Genomic DNA, 18,002 nt, shown 5'->3' on the forward strand with positions numbered 1-18,002 from the left:
AGTCCTAAAGCACCTTAGAAACCAACAAGATTTCCAGGCTATAAGCTTTTGAGAGTTGAGGGAAGGGAGCATTATGCTTCAGGCAAGAGGAGCATTTAGGAAGGTTTTCCAGGCCCTGCAAATTATGCTTGAGCTCCGATAGAAATGGAGTTTAATATTGCTGCCTAACCCTTAATCCTTTCCAAGCTACCCCAGGCTATATCTAACAGCCCAGGCTTTGACCAAGAGTCAACGCTAAGACAGCTCAGGGTTGTGATATTACAAAAACAAATTCCAAATCAAACACCCCTCAGGGCCCTTTAACACAGAAGCAGAGAAGAAAGTAATCATTTTAGAACACTCACAATAATTTGCATAAAAGTAGCATTTAAAATATGTTATATATATATATATAACATATTTTAAATGCTACTTTTATGCAAATTATTGTGAGTGTTCTAAAAGGATATATATATCAAACTGCTATTTGAAAGAAAGTGTTTTTGAAGGAGTTATAAAGTGCACAAAGGTTAAAGAGTTGGCTACAAATTTGGATTTCAATTACTGACTCTGGTACTAATAAATTAACATTGTAATGCCACATCCCATTGCACCATGGGAACACAGACATATGACACCATAACCCTATCTGCCATCATTGGAAAATGAGGCATTAAAAGTGTAGAAGATGAGGTGGGACAGAGACTGGATACAACTCATAAGCCATATTAAGTGCACATCCAGAGAGTAGCTTCTGGCCTGTGAGAATACAAGTAAGGGCAGATAATGTTCTTGTCACCTCCCCCATGATACCTCCAAATCTATTCAGAATGTATGAATCTGCCTTACATTGAATAGACCGTTGGACAACCAAGGTCAGTACTGGCTAGTCAGATTGTTTGTGGCTCTCTTGGGTGTCAGGAAGAAGTTTTTTCATATCACCTGCTACCTAATCATTTTAATTATAAGTTTCAAAGAACAAACCTGAGAGTTAGGGATGTTAGCAGGTGCTTGACACCTGGAAGGAGACTGGGTAGGGTGGGGACAGGAATGGCACCATCACCTCAACAATGGGTTTTTTCAAGTGGTAGCAGGGGTCAGGCTATTGCTGGTGGGAGGCAGGAAGGACACAGGTGCTGTACTAGTGAGCCATGGACCACCCCAGAGAGATCAGCAAATGAGATACTGGAACACATATGAAACACAAATATTAGTTCTTCTCTCCATGTTACCTGTCCCCCAATAATGGGGAAGGGGTGACAAATACAGGCCTTGCTGAGAGTGAATCAAATGTGTGTGCAGACTAAGAAGGAGGGACTCATCTGGAACAGAGGGTGATGTTGACCACATGGAGAAAACCCACATAATTTGTGTCATGGATATGCTTCTGATAATATCAGGCACCCAAACATGAATTCATGGGATCACATTAAAGGTGCAGTTCCTATAGCACTTCAACAGCATGTGAAAGGGCCCCCAAGATGGCAAGAATAAGTGAAAATGTAGAAGATTTTCATTCTGACCACATCTATAGGCAGCATGATTAATAGAACTGGAAGTGGATTCTCACTATCCAGAAGTCATTGGTCTGACTTTTGTTGGACAGAAACAACATTTTGGAGGTTGTTACCCTTAAAGTTATGTTATTTATAATATTTTTTCATCAGCTTCAGCAAAAGTAATTTGAGTCTAGTAGCACCTTAGAGACCAACTTTTTTGGGGGGGTGGGGGGGTGTTATAGGCTTTTGAGAGTCAAAACTCCTTTCATCAGTTCCATGCCAACTTGTATCTGATGATTCTCACACACTTATGCCCCCCAAAATATTGTTGGTCTCTAAGATCTTACTGGACTCAAATCTAGCTGTTCTACTATAAACTAACTTGGCTACCCTCTGATACAAGCTTCAGAAAAGTTGTAACTCCAGGGTATAACCTGTTTTACATGTCTAAGATAAAGACCTCCAGTTCCATCATAGCATATCTAGTAAAAGCATCTCCAGTAGCAGGACAGGGGAAGGCCTTTGGTCAGAACCCCCTGACCGCTGCTCCTGTTTAGGATAGGCAAATCTAGCTAGAGGGGCCACTAGTTTGAGTTCAAGGCAGATCTTGATTATGTTTCCCAACGGTTTCCAATTCTGTACATATTGAATTAGTAGATATCAATTTAAGGAATGTGATGTAAGATTGGTAGATAATAATATAAAGATTGTAATTGTTACATAGGTTTTGATAGGTAGTTTAATAGGTAAGCATTTTTGCTGAGATGGGGGAAGTGTGTTTGCGTATGTGTGAGAAGTAGAATGACTTTGAGTAACTGAATGAGAAAGAACCAATGAAAGAGAGAGAGAGAGAGAGAGAGAGAGAGAGATGAAAGTGAAGTATCCTGATTGGATGAAAGGAAGTGATGGGGTGGAGATACATATATTGGAGAGAGAGAAATTGGAGAGGAAGTTTGTGTTAGATCTCTTTAGACAGAGCTAGTTAAGTAGGTAGGGTTTTTGTAAAGTGAGGTGGTAAGGAAAGAATGATATTAAGTGATAGGTTTAGGATTAAGTGATTAGGTTTATTGTGTATACTGAACTTCATTTTTTACAAAAATAAAGTTCGTTCTTATTATCTCTTTTATTAATGTTGTATCCTCCACAGTTCCTCTGCATTAATTAATAGTTTCAGGAATAACATTCATGCTGCTCAACCTTCATTTCCAAAGAGGAATTTAACTAAATGTGGATTCAGTGTGATCCTAAAGCATACTTCATGGAAATTAACAGGGAGTGTCACAGTTCAGTTCCTTTCAGTTTTCTTCCATCAGTGTCGCCACCAACATACCTGAATCAATGAGGTTCCTTAGACTAGCTATGAATAATTCCTTGTCCAGAGTTCAGTATTCCTACTACCACCCAGCCCTATGACAATATGACTACCTTACCTGTGTTTTTGCTCCAGTGCTATACAAAAGAGCTGTCCGCCCCATGGCTGCCGCACTCGGTATGCAAAAGAAAAATGAGGGAATCACGTTGCTGAGACCATGAGCCAAGAATTCCTGAAAAGTGTTTTAGAAAAAAGATACTCGTCTTTCTTCTGGCACATTAGCATACCTAATCAGCAAAGCACTTTGCTGCAGAAATTCTGACAATAAAAACGAAGTAGCCTCTCTAAAAATAATAACAGGACAACAATCTTCCCTCCATACATGCCCATTCCGATTGCTAACTTGGAAACATCAGCAGATCAAACAGATTTGTCCATGGCAACAAAATGGGAACAAACTGCACCTCTGTTTTGAACCATAACCAACATTTAGCATCTTTCCAGACTATTGTTCTTTTATACAATGTGCAATTGTTAAACATTTGTTTCAGGAAATCTGGACAACATCCCTCAGGGAAGTGCTTCTGTTGCAAATATCACTTTTATTTTCCAGCACTCAAGCTGAAGTGTTGGTCAATGGGCAAATTCTATGTTTCTCCCACCAGTATTATCCATTGTCCACACATCACTGAAATCTGCTGCATAGTAATGATCACATCATTAATGAGGTGTAACACAAGTTCTTCCCTCAATGCCTGCATCCATTTGTGTTTTTAATTTTTTTTTTACAAGTTTACAGGCACCCATGCAGAATCAAAGTAGTTCAAAGTGATCACATGGCTCTTTTACTTTCTCAGTGATAGATAAAAACTACCTCGTTTCTAGTCATATTTGTACCACAACAAAATTCAAACTCGGGCATCACCACAAACAACTGCCAAATGCTTGTGAGAATAAAAAAAAAAACCTTTACCTAGTGAGGAAAACTTCTATAAGTAGTCATCATTCAAAAGCAACAGGGAGGTAATTCCATAACAGACGTACCACCACCGAAGAGGCCCTGCCTTTTGTGGCAACCTTTCTCCCATTTGAAAATAGAGTCACATACAACCTCCAATGGAGAATTCAACTTTTAGGGCAGGCTCACTGGGGCAGAAGTGGTCCTTTTAGGGCTTCTTTCTTAGCAAGGGTTATTTCCCTGCCCCCCCCCCCCGCCACTACTTGAGGATGTGAATTTTTACCTGGTTGTCATCCACAGAGTAGTTGAACTTCTTAGCAGAGCCCTGTGCCAGGGCTAATGATGCTACATAGCCAACTAAAGCCACTCCAAATGCTTCTGTGACTACTTCAGGGAGTATATTCATAGGTGGAGGCCTTGGTGGTGGAATACTGTAAAAGTAAGTACAATACAAGCCTATGTGATGGTGAACAGTTTTCATTAGAATTAGAAATAGGGTTACCAGGTTCTCCCTGGCCACTGGAGGGAGGGGGTAGGGGAGGGTTAACAGCTCCAGGTTGGCAAACTCTTGGAGATTTGGGGGTGGAGCCTAATGAGGAAAGAGACCTCAGTGGGATACAATGCCATAGAATCTACTCTCCAAAGCATCCATTTTCTCCAGAGGAACTTATCTTTGTAGTGCCTCAAGATGAGCTGTGATTCCAGGGGATCTCCAGGTCCCACCTGGAGGCTACAGCAACCAAACAGAGTAACATGAAAAGATAGAACAGGAGGAAAAAGCCATGTGGGCATTCACGTTAATTCAACCTCAAATCCTTAGAAATTGGATTATTTATATACAATTGTTCATGGAAAATACAATGTGACACAAAGTGCAAAAGAAAAACTACTCCCAAAACAATAAGTTCAATATTAATGTCTGACAGTTTTTTCCTAGAAATTGGAATTGGGAAGTAGTGTGTAATGCCGTGAAAACAGAGTCCAATGCTCCAACTCTTCTCTGTTAGCCAATATAAAGGTGAAATGCAGCAAGACAGTAGGACGCAACAGGGATGCGCTAATTGCCCTGTTTCACACGAGGCTTCAACGAGCTTCAATCATGACTAAAACCATTCATATTGAAGACCAACGCTCCTACATTCAAGAAACAATCTCTCTCTCTCTCTCTCTCTCTCTCTCTCTCTCTCGGCTTGACTTCGCGAACGAAGATTTAAGAAGGGTGCAGTAGTCCACGTCTGCTGCAGGCTCGCTGGTGGCTGACAAGACCAAAAGCGGGACAGGCAGATCCGGCCACAGTGGCTGCAGGGAAAAGTCTGGTTTGGGGTTGGTGCTGTAGCAGTGCGATTCTTCCTCAATCTCCTTTTGTCCTCAAGACCAGCTATGCGTGCGTTCTCAAAGGAAGAGACAGCCTGGTGGATGGTGTGCCTCCATGCTTTGCGATCTGAGGCTAGGTCAGACCACTGGTGATGGTTGATGCGACAGGTGCCAAGGGATTTCTTCAAGGAGTCCTTGTACCTCTTCTTTGGTGCCCCTCTATTTCGATGGCCGGTGGAAAGTTCGCCATACAGAGCAATCTTGGGAAGGCGGTGGTTTTCCATCCTAGAAATATGCCCTGCCCAGCACAGCTGCGTCTTCAACAGCAGTGCTTCGATGCTTGTAACCTCCGCCCTCTTGAGGACTTCACTGTTGGTCACAAAGTCACTCCAGTGGATGTTGAGGATGGTGCGAAGGCAGCGCTGATGAAAGCGCTCAAGGAGTCGCAGGTGATGACGGTATAAAACCCACGATTCGGAGCTGTAGATGAGGGTTGTCATCACAACTGCTTTGTAAACATTGATCTTTGTGCCTTTTTTCAGATGCTTGTTGCTCCACACTCTTTTGTGCAGTCGGCCAAATGCACGATTTGCCTTTGCCAGCCTGTTGTCAATTTCCTTGTCGATCTTGGCATCTGAGGAGATGATGCACCCCAGGTAGCTGAACTGCTGGACTGTCTTCAGAACTGATTCACCCACAGTGAATCATCAAGAAACAATACTCTAATATTAAAACAGAAGGATGCTGAACATGTGCCACTTATCCCATATGCAGAATTTAATAAGGCATCTTTGTGCACATTGTTTTTAGGGGGAAAGTTTATGTAACCCATAGAGAGTAATGAAATGAGCCAGGAAGGGGTGCAATCTCTAGATGCAGAAAAGCACAGCGAGTGCAGACAGTGTGGAAAGAAGAGAAGAAAAGATTGGATTTATACCCCACCCTTCACTTGGGAGTCTCAGAGTTGCTTACAATCTCCTTTCCCTTCCCGTCCTCACAACAGACACCCCATCAGGTAGGTGGGGCTGAGAGGGCTCTTTCAAGAAGCTGCTCTTGAGAGAACAGTTGAGAGAACTTGTGATTGCCTGAAGTGTTTGCTGTGTGTGATCACACCTTTTCTTGACTGTGCAACTCTGCTATACTAACTAATAGATATTTTAAATACAATTAACAATCAACCCTGGCCCAGGGTCCCTGGGACTATCAAAGTCTTGTAAATTATAGGTCAAGGAAATGGCTTTTTCAATCATCTCAGCTGTGTTTGTGGGGAGAGGGGGTTCTTTCTGAGCAGTTCTCCTTATCTGTGTTAATTCAGTGTGAATCATTTTATTTAATTCTAGAAAACATTTTTTAGCATTCTAATGACTAGATTGAGGGCAATATTCAAATACAAAAAAAGTGAACTATACTGAAGATACATATAGAGCTGTACTGCAGTGAAATTGTTCAGAAAGATGCTTTGGTAAAGGGATAGACACTACAGACTTTACTACTGTCTCTTCCTGTAAGTGTGCTCATATCGAATAATCCCTGCATCGTTTAATGTGTCATGTTTACTCTGCCTTGAGAGTGAGAAAGGTGGACTATAAACTAAATTTTAAAAAATAAATATACATACAAGCATATAAAGAACACATTACCCTTCTGGAATATGTCCTACAACTTCTAGGCCATAGTTGAACTCCATATCAGCATAGTAGCAAGCAACAGAGGTAGCAATTATCTGTGAATCAGGTAACAGCAACAAGTTAACATTCTGGAAGGAGTTGGGATCATTGGTAATAGTTTCAAGAGCATTCTTTCTCTTGCACTGACTCACCCACTTTTCCTGTGGGAGGGAGAAATGTATGCATGCAATGGAATCAGGCACCCTCTGCTCCAGCAGATTAACCAATGCAAATCAATATTTAATTTTATACTTACCAAAATTAAATCAATGGGAAGAACCACTTTAATTTTTCCTTTAAATTTTTCATTCAACTCTTTAACAAGAACAAGCAGCACAATGCTCAGCACAGACAGCAGCAAGGCTTCCAACTGAATGGATTTGATGTTTTCAAAGATGTAGGCATAAATCTATAATGATTAATTTTTTAAAAGACAGAATATCAGCCATAAACAAGAAATGTTTTATCCCAAGTCTACTTGGGAAGCAATTCCTGAATATAAAATACATATGTCTGGACATTATTTATGAATAGCATCCAAAGATATAGTATTGTGGTACAGCAGCATAGCAAACAAGACACTTCTGTGCTCAGTGAGATACTATTTACTTATGAAGCTATCTCTGGAATCCACAGCAAAACTCAAAGCACAGAAATAAATAATTTTTCAGCTTATTTTGGTGCCCCGTTCTGACTCCTTTAAATAGTTTCCAGGCCTTTTTTTGAACAGGAACACAAAGGAATGCAGTTCAGGCTGGCTTGGCACCAGGGGGTGTGGCCTAATATGCAGATGAGTTCCTGTTGGGCTTTTTATACAAAAAAGCTATGTGTGAAGCATTGGTGATGTTTGGAGGTGTGGCCTAATATGCAAATAATTTCCTGCTGGACTTTTTCTACAAAAAAGCCCGTTATAGCAAAGTGATTGAATAAGAAGAGCCCCATTGGATCAGACAAGTGGCCCATCTAGTCCAGCATCCCATTTCACTCAGTAGCCAAACATTTACCCTAGAAGGCCAGCAAACAGGCTATAGACTCCAGAGCCTTCCCCTGATGTTGCTTACCAGCACTTGTGTTCAGAGGTTTCTTGCCTCCAGATGTGAATAAGATCACAAGAGGTGCAGATTCACACTATCACAAACTGCTGTAAAACTGTCATAAACCAACTGCTGAAAAGGCAGTTAGACAAGTGCTTTCACACACACCAAATAGTGTACTTCCAATTCACTTCCAGTGCACATTACAATTGAGTTTTGCTGTGTGAAATGGCAAAATCCACTTGCAAACCATCTGTAAAATGCATTCAAAGTGGACTGAAATTGCATTATTCAGGGTATGTGAAAGTGCTGGTATGTGTATGCTGTAGAGATGTCAACTAACTAGAAAAGGTGGCCTAGGTTGTTCTCATGCCTTTAACAGCAGCTTGGCCTACAGAAATAAACATGATAATCGAATCATGTCTGCAGAGCAAGCTGTAGTTAAACTGTGCAGTCCTAAACAGAGTTAACCAGTAATCTAAGAATGGGGGAACTCTGCTTTCAATGGTTGCGCCGTAAGACATTGGGAACTGGTCCATACAAGGGATTGCATGAACTTCATACTGTGCTATTTGTAACTTCTTTATGAGATAACAGTCAAAGCATACCAGCAAAATCAGATAACTGAACAGACAGAAGATTAAAATTACTTCATTCTGTATCTAGGAAGAACAAAAATGCTAGGAAGGAAATGAGAAGAGACATTGCCGTTCCATCAGAATGGAAACTAACATTCTGAACTAGCCACACACAGAATGTTACATTCAGATATGACATGATTATTTCATACCCCCACAGCATTCCTGGGTAGTCCACAGGTAGTCCACCACCCAGTGATTATGACATTGCATGCTGACAAAACCTGCGCCCATCAGTGACATCAGTCAATCCATAGCAATCCATTACATCACCCAGTTTGCAACCAAGCAGCCAGACATCAGAGGCCTTCCTCAGTACGGAGACTACCATGGCACAGGGCCAAAAGGAAAGCAACTGACAGCCTCAGCCACAAACCCCAGGGAGACCAGATTCTAATCATGCTGGTCATTTCTCACTGCTTAAAATTCACTGGATATTTTTGAAGTGTTATCTTTGGGGGTTACTTGTAAGAAATAACCCCTCTTTCAGATGATACCAATAACTCAATCAAATATATTATTCGAGAACTTTTGTATTAAATTACTATGGACATGAGTAGAGATAACATTTGTCTCACAGTTCTAGTCCACAAACAGGATTATTTTATTTGATATCCACCCTTTACCCAGAAATAACCCATGCTATTTAGATTAATTCTGAATTGGTGCTTCCCCCACAAACCCCACAAATTAAGGTTTAGTGCAAGTCAATGATTTCATCAATCCATGTCAATACATCAGAGTTCAGTCCTATAAGGTGAGCATTCTAGATCCTTTATGTATTTCTTCCAGAGCCTAGAGAACATTCCATGCATCCAGGAAATATCCATTTGTGTAGGGGGTAGAACTGGGCAAGACTCAGGAATCCAGAGAATTCTGGATTTGAGCAGCAGACAGTTATTGCACACATCTGTCAAAAAAACAGGGATAACAGCTCTGGGTTTTAAGTTATCTTTTTCATGCTTGGTTGGGGGAAAAAATGGTGGATGATTCATACACTTGGAAGGGTGGGCAATGAAACCGCAACCTCTACCCACATGCTGTCCTTATATAATCAAACAATGAAGATGTTATACTAGATGGCTTGGGATTTGGCAGTGAGAAAATCATGGTTGCCCGGAACTTTGTGTTGAAGTGAGCATGTGGCTTTGGCTCAAGGCCCCACCAGGAGCTGTGATTGACTAGGATAAAAGACAGAAACTTGGACTGCTTTGCCAGCATGTCAGCAAAGTCATCCACAGCTAGGAAGCTACCAAAATGCAAATCCAAAGAACAATCAGTAAGCAAAAAAGGAAGAGCTGAACTAAATCCCACCATCAACTGTTTAAAGATGACATACTCAAGGAATTGCAAGTTTATTTCAAACATCTGTCTTCTGTTGAAGATAGACCACATTTGCCAGTCCAATTGGAGCAATTGTGTTTTTAAGGCTTTACTAAGAGTCACAGAGTAATGAAGCATAATTAGGGCACTTACAGACAATAATTTTTGTGAGTTATCATCACCCATTTTGTTACTGTTTGCTAGCATTTTTCACATAGCAAAACAGATGGAATTTCTTTATTGGTCTGCGTCATTTTATACTCCATCTTTCTCACCAATGGGGACCCAAAGTGGCTTAAGTTCTGCCCCTTTCCTCCATTTTATCCTCACAACAATCCTGTGAAGTAGATTAGGCTGAGAGGTGACTGGTCCAAGGGCACCAAGCAAGCTTCCATAGCAGAATGGAGACCCAAGCCTATGTCTCCCAAATCCCAGTACATTTCACTGGCTAGAGGCACCCTCTTGTGCTGATATTGTTCCTGTGAAATGCTTTTTCCTCACGTCCTGGTTAATGCTACTGTAACTTGACATGCTCTGTGTGCGCATGTATGTGTATATGCATATATGTGCATCTGTTCATGTGTATGTAGAAGCCCCAGGCCACAGTCTGAGAAATTTTGTGTAAAAGAATAAATAAATGTTTTGTTCTAGGTACTCAGGATAGATTGCTTGGACTTTAAATCGCTAATTGAAATTTACTGTGCAGTGCTAACACATTGTAAGAGTTGTGTGCTTTAGCTAGTCATCTTTATCCTCAAAATGGCTTAGATTGGAATAATTCTACATAGGATTACCCCATCAAGCATTTAACATTGTTTTATGTATCAAAAATATGATATTTGTCATATGCAAATGTCTAAAGAGAAAAATTCAGTTCCGAAGACAGCATTTACTACATTCTAATATTCTTTCACCCTAATAATTCTGTGAGTACAGAACACTGCAAAGAACTTTTGAACAACAGCAAACCTACCATTCTTTGTAGATCATTTCAGCATTTTGTTTTCTCTAATGCAACAAGGCAAAACTGGTCCAAGTATTATTCAGTTTTGAGAAAATATATCCACTAAATTTCCCCTGGAAACTTGAGTGGGGGGGCAGTTATTATGTGCTCACCATGAATTGTTTACTACTGTTCTGGACATATAGCACCATTTCACAGTAGTGCATAGAGGCAGAGGTGAATAGAGATGGGCACAAACCAGCTCACAAACTAAAGTTGGCCATGAATTTTTCCCAGTTTATACTTTGTGAAGCTATGTGTGTGGCAGGACATCCAGCACAAACTTTCCGCAAACTTTGACGTTGTTTGTGGCAGTTCACAAATGGATACATTTCCAACTATGAAATGGGCTTACATCTAGATGTTCATCACTTACAAAAGGAATTGTTCTGCAATATCACAAGTATGGAACTTTTCTTTCTTTTCTTTTTTTTGTGATACAGGATCATATTATTAGTTGTGAGATTTTTTTTGTTATCTACATGATATGTAAGGACTATTTGTTTTTTATGAATTATAAAATACAGTAGCTACTAATCACAGTGATTGTTATTGAATACATTTCCAGACAGACTGCTCAATTAAGATGTTTACCAGACTAAAAAGCAACAAGGAGGACAGAATTCTCCAAACCTTAACAGGAACTGCTGGCTGCCAATAGTAGGAGTTCTCATTCTCCTCTATGAGACCAGAATACTATATATACCCTCAGATTTCTCTACCCTCTCTCTGTTGGCTGTTGACAGTTAGACAATCCTGTTACTTTTTAAGAGTTCACATTATTTTTATTCCAGCACCACATTAATCTTTGTTTCTGCCTTCCTTCCTCTTTCTTGTCAGTATAGAAAACCAAAATTCAGAAATTTCAGAATGTGTTTCCACTTCCACATTATTGTCATTCTTCCAGTTGCTTGCTAAATTATCTACTATGTAGCTGGCTGAATTATTACTGACACTGAAGAGAGGGGGATTTGTTCATGAAATGCAAAACCTGTTGATTTCGATACAGCCTCTCTACTTGGAATAGAATATTTTATGAGACTGAAGCCCACAGCCTAGGATCTAGATGAGAGATTGGTCACCTGGCACTTACAATCCATTTCAATTAAAATGAATACTGGATCTCTATCTAGGGTTTTGTTGTTTGGAGTTCACTTACAATGCCTTCCTTCAATGTAACTCTATGTGCTTTCCCCATAAAATGCCTAGCTACAGATCTGCATAGAAAATGTTAAAATATAGTGATCAAGGTTACCAGGATATTATCGTTGTAGCCATGGTCTTTATCATGGGTTCTACAGATACTCTAGGCCAATTTCCATGTTCAAGATAAGGAAAACACTGGGAAATCATGCAAATGTGCTGCTTGTGTGTTGGCGCACTTCTGAAACAAAACTCCCATTCAAGGAACACTGTGCTAAAGATCTTCTGAACGACACAAATCTGATCCTGTAACTCCACAGTACACATGGGGTTTCACTGAACACAGATGTATGTACAAACACACAAGACTCTATCAATGAGGATGCATTTTTGCTACCCAATTGGCTACTTTATAGATAGCTTTAAAAGGGGATTCAAGAGATTCATGGAGGCTAGGTACATCAATAGATACCAACCAGCCATGGTAACTAAAAGGAATCTCTACAGCCAGAGGGAGTAAACCTCTGAATACTAGTGCCAGCCCAAAAAGTAACATTATAGAATCTTAGAATCACAGAGTTGGAAGGGGCCATACAAGCCATCTAGTCCAATCCCCTGCTCAGAGCAGGATCAGTCTAGCATCCCTGACAAGTGTTTGTTCAGCTGCTGCTTAAAGACTGCCAGTGAGGGGGAGCTCACTACCTCCCTAGGTGTTGAACAATTCTTACTGTAAAAAAGTTTTTCCTAATTCCCACCCTTAATTTAAACCCATTATTGTGAGTCCTATCCTCTGCTACCAACAGGAATGGCTCTCTACCCTCCTCTAAGTGAAAGCCCTTAATATACTTCAAGAGAGCAATCATGTCCCCCCTCCTAACCTCCTCTTCTCCAGACTGAACATTCCCAAGTCCTTCAGCCTTTCCTCATAGCGCTTGCTCTCCAGGCCACTGATCATCCTCATCGCTCTCATCTCATTCTGCCCACATCCTTCTTGAAGTGAGGCCTCCAGAACTGTACACAGTGCTCCAGGTGCAGCCTGACTAATGCAGTGTACAGCAGGACTATGGCATCTTAAGATCTGGATGTTATGCCTCTGTTGATACACCCCAAGATTGTATTAGCCTTTTTTTTGTTGCTGCATCACACTGACTGCTCATACAGTCCACCCATACCCCAAGATCTTGTTCATACACACTGTTACCCAGAATGTGGTATGTGTGTTCCTCATTTTTGTTACCCAGATACAGAACTTAGTACTTATCTTTATTAAATTGTTCACATCCACTCACTTTCCCACTGTGTTCATATCTTGTTGAATTCTATATCTTCTGGTTCACTGCAAATTTGGTGTCCTCTGCAAATGTAATGAGTAGCCCCTTCCCACCCTCATCCAGATTCATAAAAACACTGAAAAGTACTGAACCCAGAACCAAACCCTGTGGTCCCCCCTCTGGAACCACCTTGCCAGGACTTTTTTTGAGCAGGAATGCACAGGAACACAGTTCCGGCTGGCTTGCCATCAGGAGGTGGGCCTAATATGCAAATGAGTTCCTGCTGGGCTTTTTCTACAAAAAAGCACTGTGTGAAACAATGGTGATGTCAGTAAATGTGGCTTAATATGCAAATGAGTTCCTGCTGGGCTTTTTCTACTAAAAAAAGCCCTGCTCCTTACATTCAGGTTAAATTCCGTTGACAACAATTCTTTGAGTGCAGTTCTCCAACCAGTTCCCTGTCCATCTAACCATTGTAGAGTCCAGTCCACAGTCCTCTAGTTTACCTATCATGGAGAACCCTGTTAAAGTTTACTGAAATCCAGGTAAACATCATCAACAGCATTACCTCAATCCAATAAACTTGTCACTTGCTCAAAAAAGGAAATGAGTTTGGTCTGGCAGGACCTGTTGGGCTGGTCTTGGCCTTTCTATGCCTGTTTATTGGCCATCCAGGACAACTGGTTGGACATATATGAAATATAATGCTGGACTAGATGGATCATTAATCTGATATAGCAAGGCTCTTCCTATGTTTTCATCATAATGGTCCAGGAGCAAAATAGGATTGCTCTGACAGAATGTTCTTTAACACAAAGAAGAATGTTATTCAGACCAAGTACTTGTACTGAGGGTCCAGAAGCACATTTGAACCCCATGAATATTGGATTTGCTGCTGTATATACTCACAGTGTAGTATACTAGTCAAAGAACAGACTTCTTGATGCATCAGCAAGTCAATGTATAACTTGCAATTGCAAGCATAAAGTCAGACCATTAAGGTTAGGTCCCTCAACGGGTGCAGCTGTTAAAAGCAAACTAATTAGTCACAAATCTGGAGCCATCTCTAACATCAATCTCCTTTTACAGGCAAAAGGTCCCTATTAACATTTCTTAAAAGTGCTTTTCTCCAACATTTGGTCGCCAAATGCAACACAGTTTGAGAATAAAGTTGCCTTGCAAAAACAATTTAAATCTAAAACCTGAATGTTTTAGTTAAGGGACTTGTTCATAAAAATTCAGAGTCCTCTGTCCAAATGAGGACATTGACTTTTTTCTGACTTTCTTCTCCTTATTTTCAGAAAACTTGCAACACAGCATTCCAGCTCTCAGGTGGCACCTTGCCACCCCTTGTCCTGAAAACCAGGATTGGGAGTTGTAAGATTTATTTTTAATTCTTCACTTGCTGCATTTTTCAAGAGTGCAAAAGAAGCCAAGTACAGCAAGAGCTAGCCAATTTGAACAATACATATGGCATGATCCTTTCACATATGGGCACATGGAGGAATCCCCATGGGGGGACAACAGAGTCCTGTTTTCTGCCTGGCCATACTTGGTGTGTGCACCTGGGCATTCTCAACACAGCAGGTCATTACAGGTGATGGGAGGAGTGAGATTTTCCCTCTGGTCCTACCCCTCAGCTTAAGTCAAGGAATGCATATTCCAAGAAGGTCTGGACAAGGGGAAGAGAGGTGCACATGGGTCTCCCTCTCTGTACAAAAACACTGTGCACAGCAATCATATGTTCTCAGAAAACAGGACCTACACCATAGGAGGGTTGCTCCATACATAAGTGCTACTCCTCTGAAGGGAAGGATTTGCCATCCTCCAGGTGGTGGCTAGAAATCTCCAGCTATTACAACTGATCTCCCGCAGATGACAGAGAACATTTCACCTGGAGGAAATGGCCACTTTGGGAAGTGGACTCTATAGCATTACACCCAGGGCCGGCTCGCCCACTAGGCAAACTAGGCAGTTGCCTAGAGCGCTGGGAGGGTGGGGGCATCAAATTGGGCTCCGGACTCCCCCTCCCGGTGCCCCAGGCAAGCACCTAGTTTGCTGCCTCCCCCACCTACCAGCCGCTACCACCACCGGCCACCATCACTGCCCACCTCTCCATTCCCATTGCCTCCCCTCCATGGCTCGAGGCCCCCGTGCCTCCCCCCTCCCCACCACACCTCCCCCTCCCCGCTGCTCCTCCTTTTCCCCCTCCCTTTGAACCCTTCCCCACCCCATGTCAATTTCCCCACTGGCTCTAGCACCGCATTCCAGCTATCTAAAGCCCCCTCCTCCCCGGCCGATCACTCAATTGCAGGTAAAACCACGCCGTGGGGCTGGAAGGCACTTACAGTCTGTCAGGACCAGTGTACTGAAAGCGCAACCCCACTGCCGCTGACTCCTCCCCTTCCCACTTCCTGGATGGGAGAGGAGTCAGCGGCAGCAGGGTCACACTTTCAGGACACTGCTCCTGACAGACTGTAAACATGTCGCAGCCCCACAGCACAGTTTTACCCACGATTGAGTGATCAGCCAGGGAGGGGGGCTTTAGAATTTTTGAAATTGACTTGGGGTGGGGAAGGGTCCAAGGGGAGGGGGGAGGCACAGCGGGGAGGGGGGAGGCACAGAGCCGCAGGGGAGGCACAGGGGAACTTGGCGGGCTGCCAGGCAGTGAGTCTGCCTAGGGCACCATGGGGCATTGGGCTGCCCCTGATTACACCCAACTGAAGTCCCTCCCCCCAGGCCCTGCCCTCTTGAGGCTCCATCCCCAAAATCTCCAAGTGCCCTGAGCTGACATCCCTAGGTATAGGCCAACAATCCCTTATCAAATAAAATTAAAATAACCAGTTCCTTTAGTGCAGGCACAAATATGTCAATGGATTTCCACATACCATTTCTTCTTTATATGTTGTCTTTTCTAGAAATGGGAAAAAAACCTGAAGTAATGAGTGTAATGGACTTATGCTGGAAGATTTGGTCTTTGATTTCAATATCGACTTGTTAATTTTAGATAATTTGTGTGACTTTATGGGTTGGATCCAGACTAAATGGGCAATTTCCACTGATTCCCCTTTCCCACTGCAGATCCCCCTCTTGGCATTTCTGTCTGTACAGCAGACCCAGCCACTAGACAGACTAGGGTGGTTGCCCTCATGTGCCTCAGTGAAGTTATCAGTGAGGAGGGGGGTGCCAGAAGTTAGCCTTGCCTAGGGTGCCAGACAGTCTAGGGCCAACCCTGTCTGCCCCACCTTTACAAGATTCAGTGTGCTGTTTTGGTTGGTTGAAGCTGCAGGAGCTCTTAATAATGTGCACCAGCTGTGGGGAATGGAATACAACTGAGGAGTTTTCGTGCCAGCAGGGCAAAGATCCATGCTTTCTCTGTAGGGGGGGCAGGGTCTGAGGCTAGTCTACAACTCAGGGTATAAGAGGTACAGCTGGGAGCAGTAATATCACAACGAATGAGTCACTAACCTGTTACAGTTCTTTGAGGGGGTGAACAAACATGTGGACAAAGGGGACCCAACAGATGTTGTTTACCTTGACTTGAGTATAAATGGGCAGTCTTCGCAGTGGAGGACAGTAAACAGTTGGGTGCCACAAGGCTAAGTACTGGGTTCCATGCTCTATAACTTGTTCATTAATGATCTGGAGTTGGGAGTAAGCAGTACTCCCAGTTTGCAGATGACACTAAATTGTTCAGGACGGTGAGAACCAGAGAGGATTTTGAGGCACTCCAAAGGGATCTGTTGAGGCTGGGTGAGTGAGCATCAACGTGGCAGATGAGGTTCAATGTGGCCAAGTGCAAAGTAAGGCACATTGGGGCCAAGAATCTCAGCTACAAATACAAGTTGATGGGTTGTGAACTAGCAGAGACTTACCAAGAGAGAGCTCTTGTGGTCGTGGTAGATAAGTCACTGAAAATATCAAGACAGTGTGTGATTGCAATAAAGAAGGCCAACGCCATGCTGGGAATTATTAGGAAGGGAATTGAAAACAAATCAGCCAGTATCATAATGCCCCTGTATAAATCGGTGGTGTGGTCTCATTTGGAATACTGTGTGCAATTCTGGTCACCGCACCTCAAAAAGGATATTATAGCATTGGAAAAAGTGCAGAAAAGGGCAACTAGAATGATTAAAGGTTTGGAACACTTTCCCTATGAAGAAAGGTTAAAACGCTTGGGGCTCTTTAGCTTGGAGAAACGTCGACTGCAGGGTGACATGATAGAGGTTTACAAGATTATGCATGGCATGGAGAAAGTAGAGAGAGAAGTACTTTTCTCCCGTTCTCACAATACAAGAACTCGTGGGCAATCAATGAAATTGCTGAGCAGTCAGGTTAAAATGGATAAAAGGAAGTACTTCTTCACCCAAAGGGTGATTAACATGTGAAATTCACTGCTACAGGAGGTGGTGGCGGCTATATATATATTGGCCACTGTGTGACACAGAGTGTTGGACTGGATGGGCCATTGGCCTGATCCAACATGGCTTCTCTTATGTTCTTAGTACGGTGCAAGTCTTTCACAATGAAAAATCATAGCCAGCTAGAGTGATGGAAATTATTTCTCAATTATAAAGTCTTATGAATCTACATTACGAATCAAAATGAGGGAACAAAAGGCTATTTTTTCTAAGTGTCTTGGATTGTTTCTATGCTCGACAAACTGTGGGACCCACCTGCCTTAGGGGGAAAATTAGCTCTTTTTTCGACATTAACTGTACAGTGTAGTAATGTATAAAACCACTTTTCCACTGAAAGCCACACACTTGCAGTATGGCTGCATCCAGATAGTGATGACTTTCTGTGCTGTTTTCATGTAACCAAGAAATTAATGTGTTGTATGATTTCTCTTTACCAGAGG

General features: G+C 42.2%; 1 protein-coding gene across 1 annotated transcript in view; it reads right to left on the minus strand.

Annotated features, from left to right (window-relative positions):
* The window catches only part of SLC26A7 (solute carrier family 26 member 7), an 87,221-nt gene that overhangs the window by 27,274 nt on the left and 41,945 nt on the right, over window positions 1-18,002 (minus strand). Inside the window, exons 5-8 of the mRNA XM_060243517.1 lie at window positions 6,986-7,138; window positions 6,703-6,785; window positions 4,032-4,179; window positions 2,909-3,022 (exon numbers count right to left, since the gene is read on the minus strand). Of these exons, the coding sequence (XP_060099500.1) occupies window positions 2,909-3,022; window positions 4,032-4,179; window positions 6,703-6,785; window positions 6,986-7,138 (498 nt within the window). The remainder of the gene's footprint in view (window positions 1-2,908; window positions 3,023-4,031; window positions 4,180-6,702; window positions 6,786-6,985; window positions 7,139-18,002) is intronic.

The sequence above is a fragment of the Heteronotia binoei genome, chromosome 7, assembly GCF_032191835.1.
Source record: "Heteronotia binoei isolate CCM8104 ecotype False Entrance Well chromosome 7, APGP_CSIRO_Hbin_v1, whole genome shotgun sequence".
Taxonomy (NCBI): domain Eukaryota; kingdom Metazoa; phylum Chordata; class Lepidosauria; order Squamata; family Gekkonidae; genus Heteronotia; species Heteronotia binoei.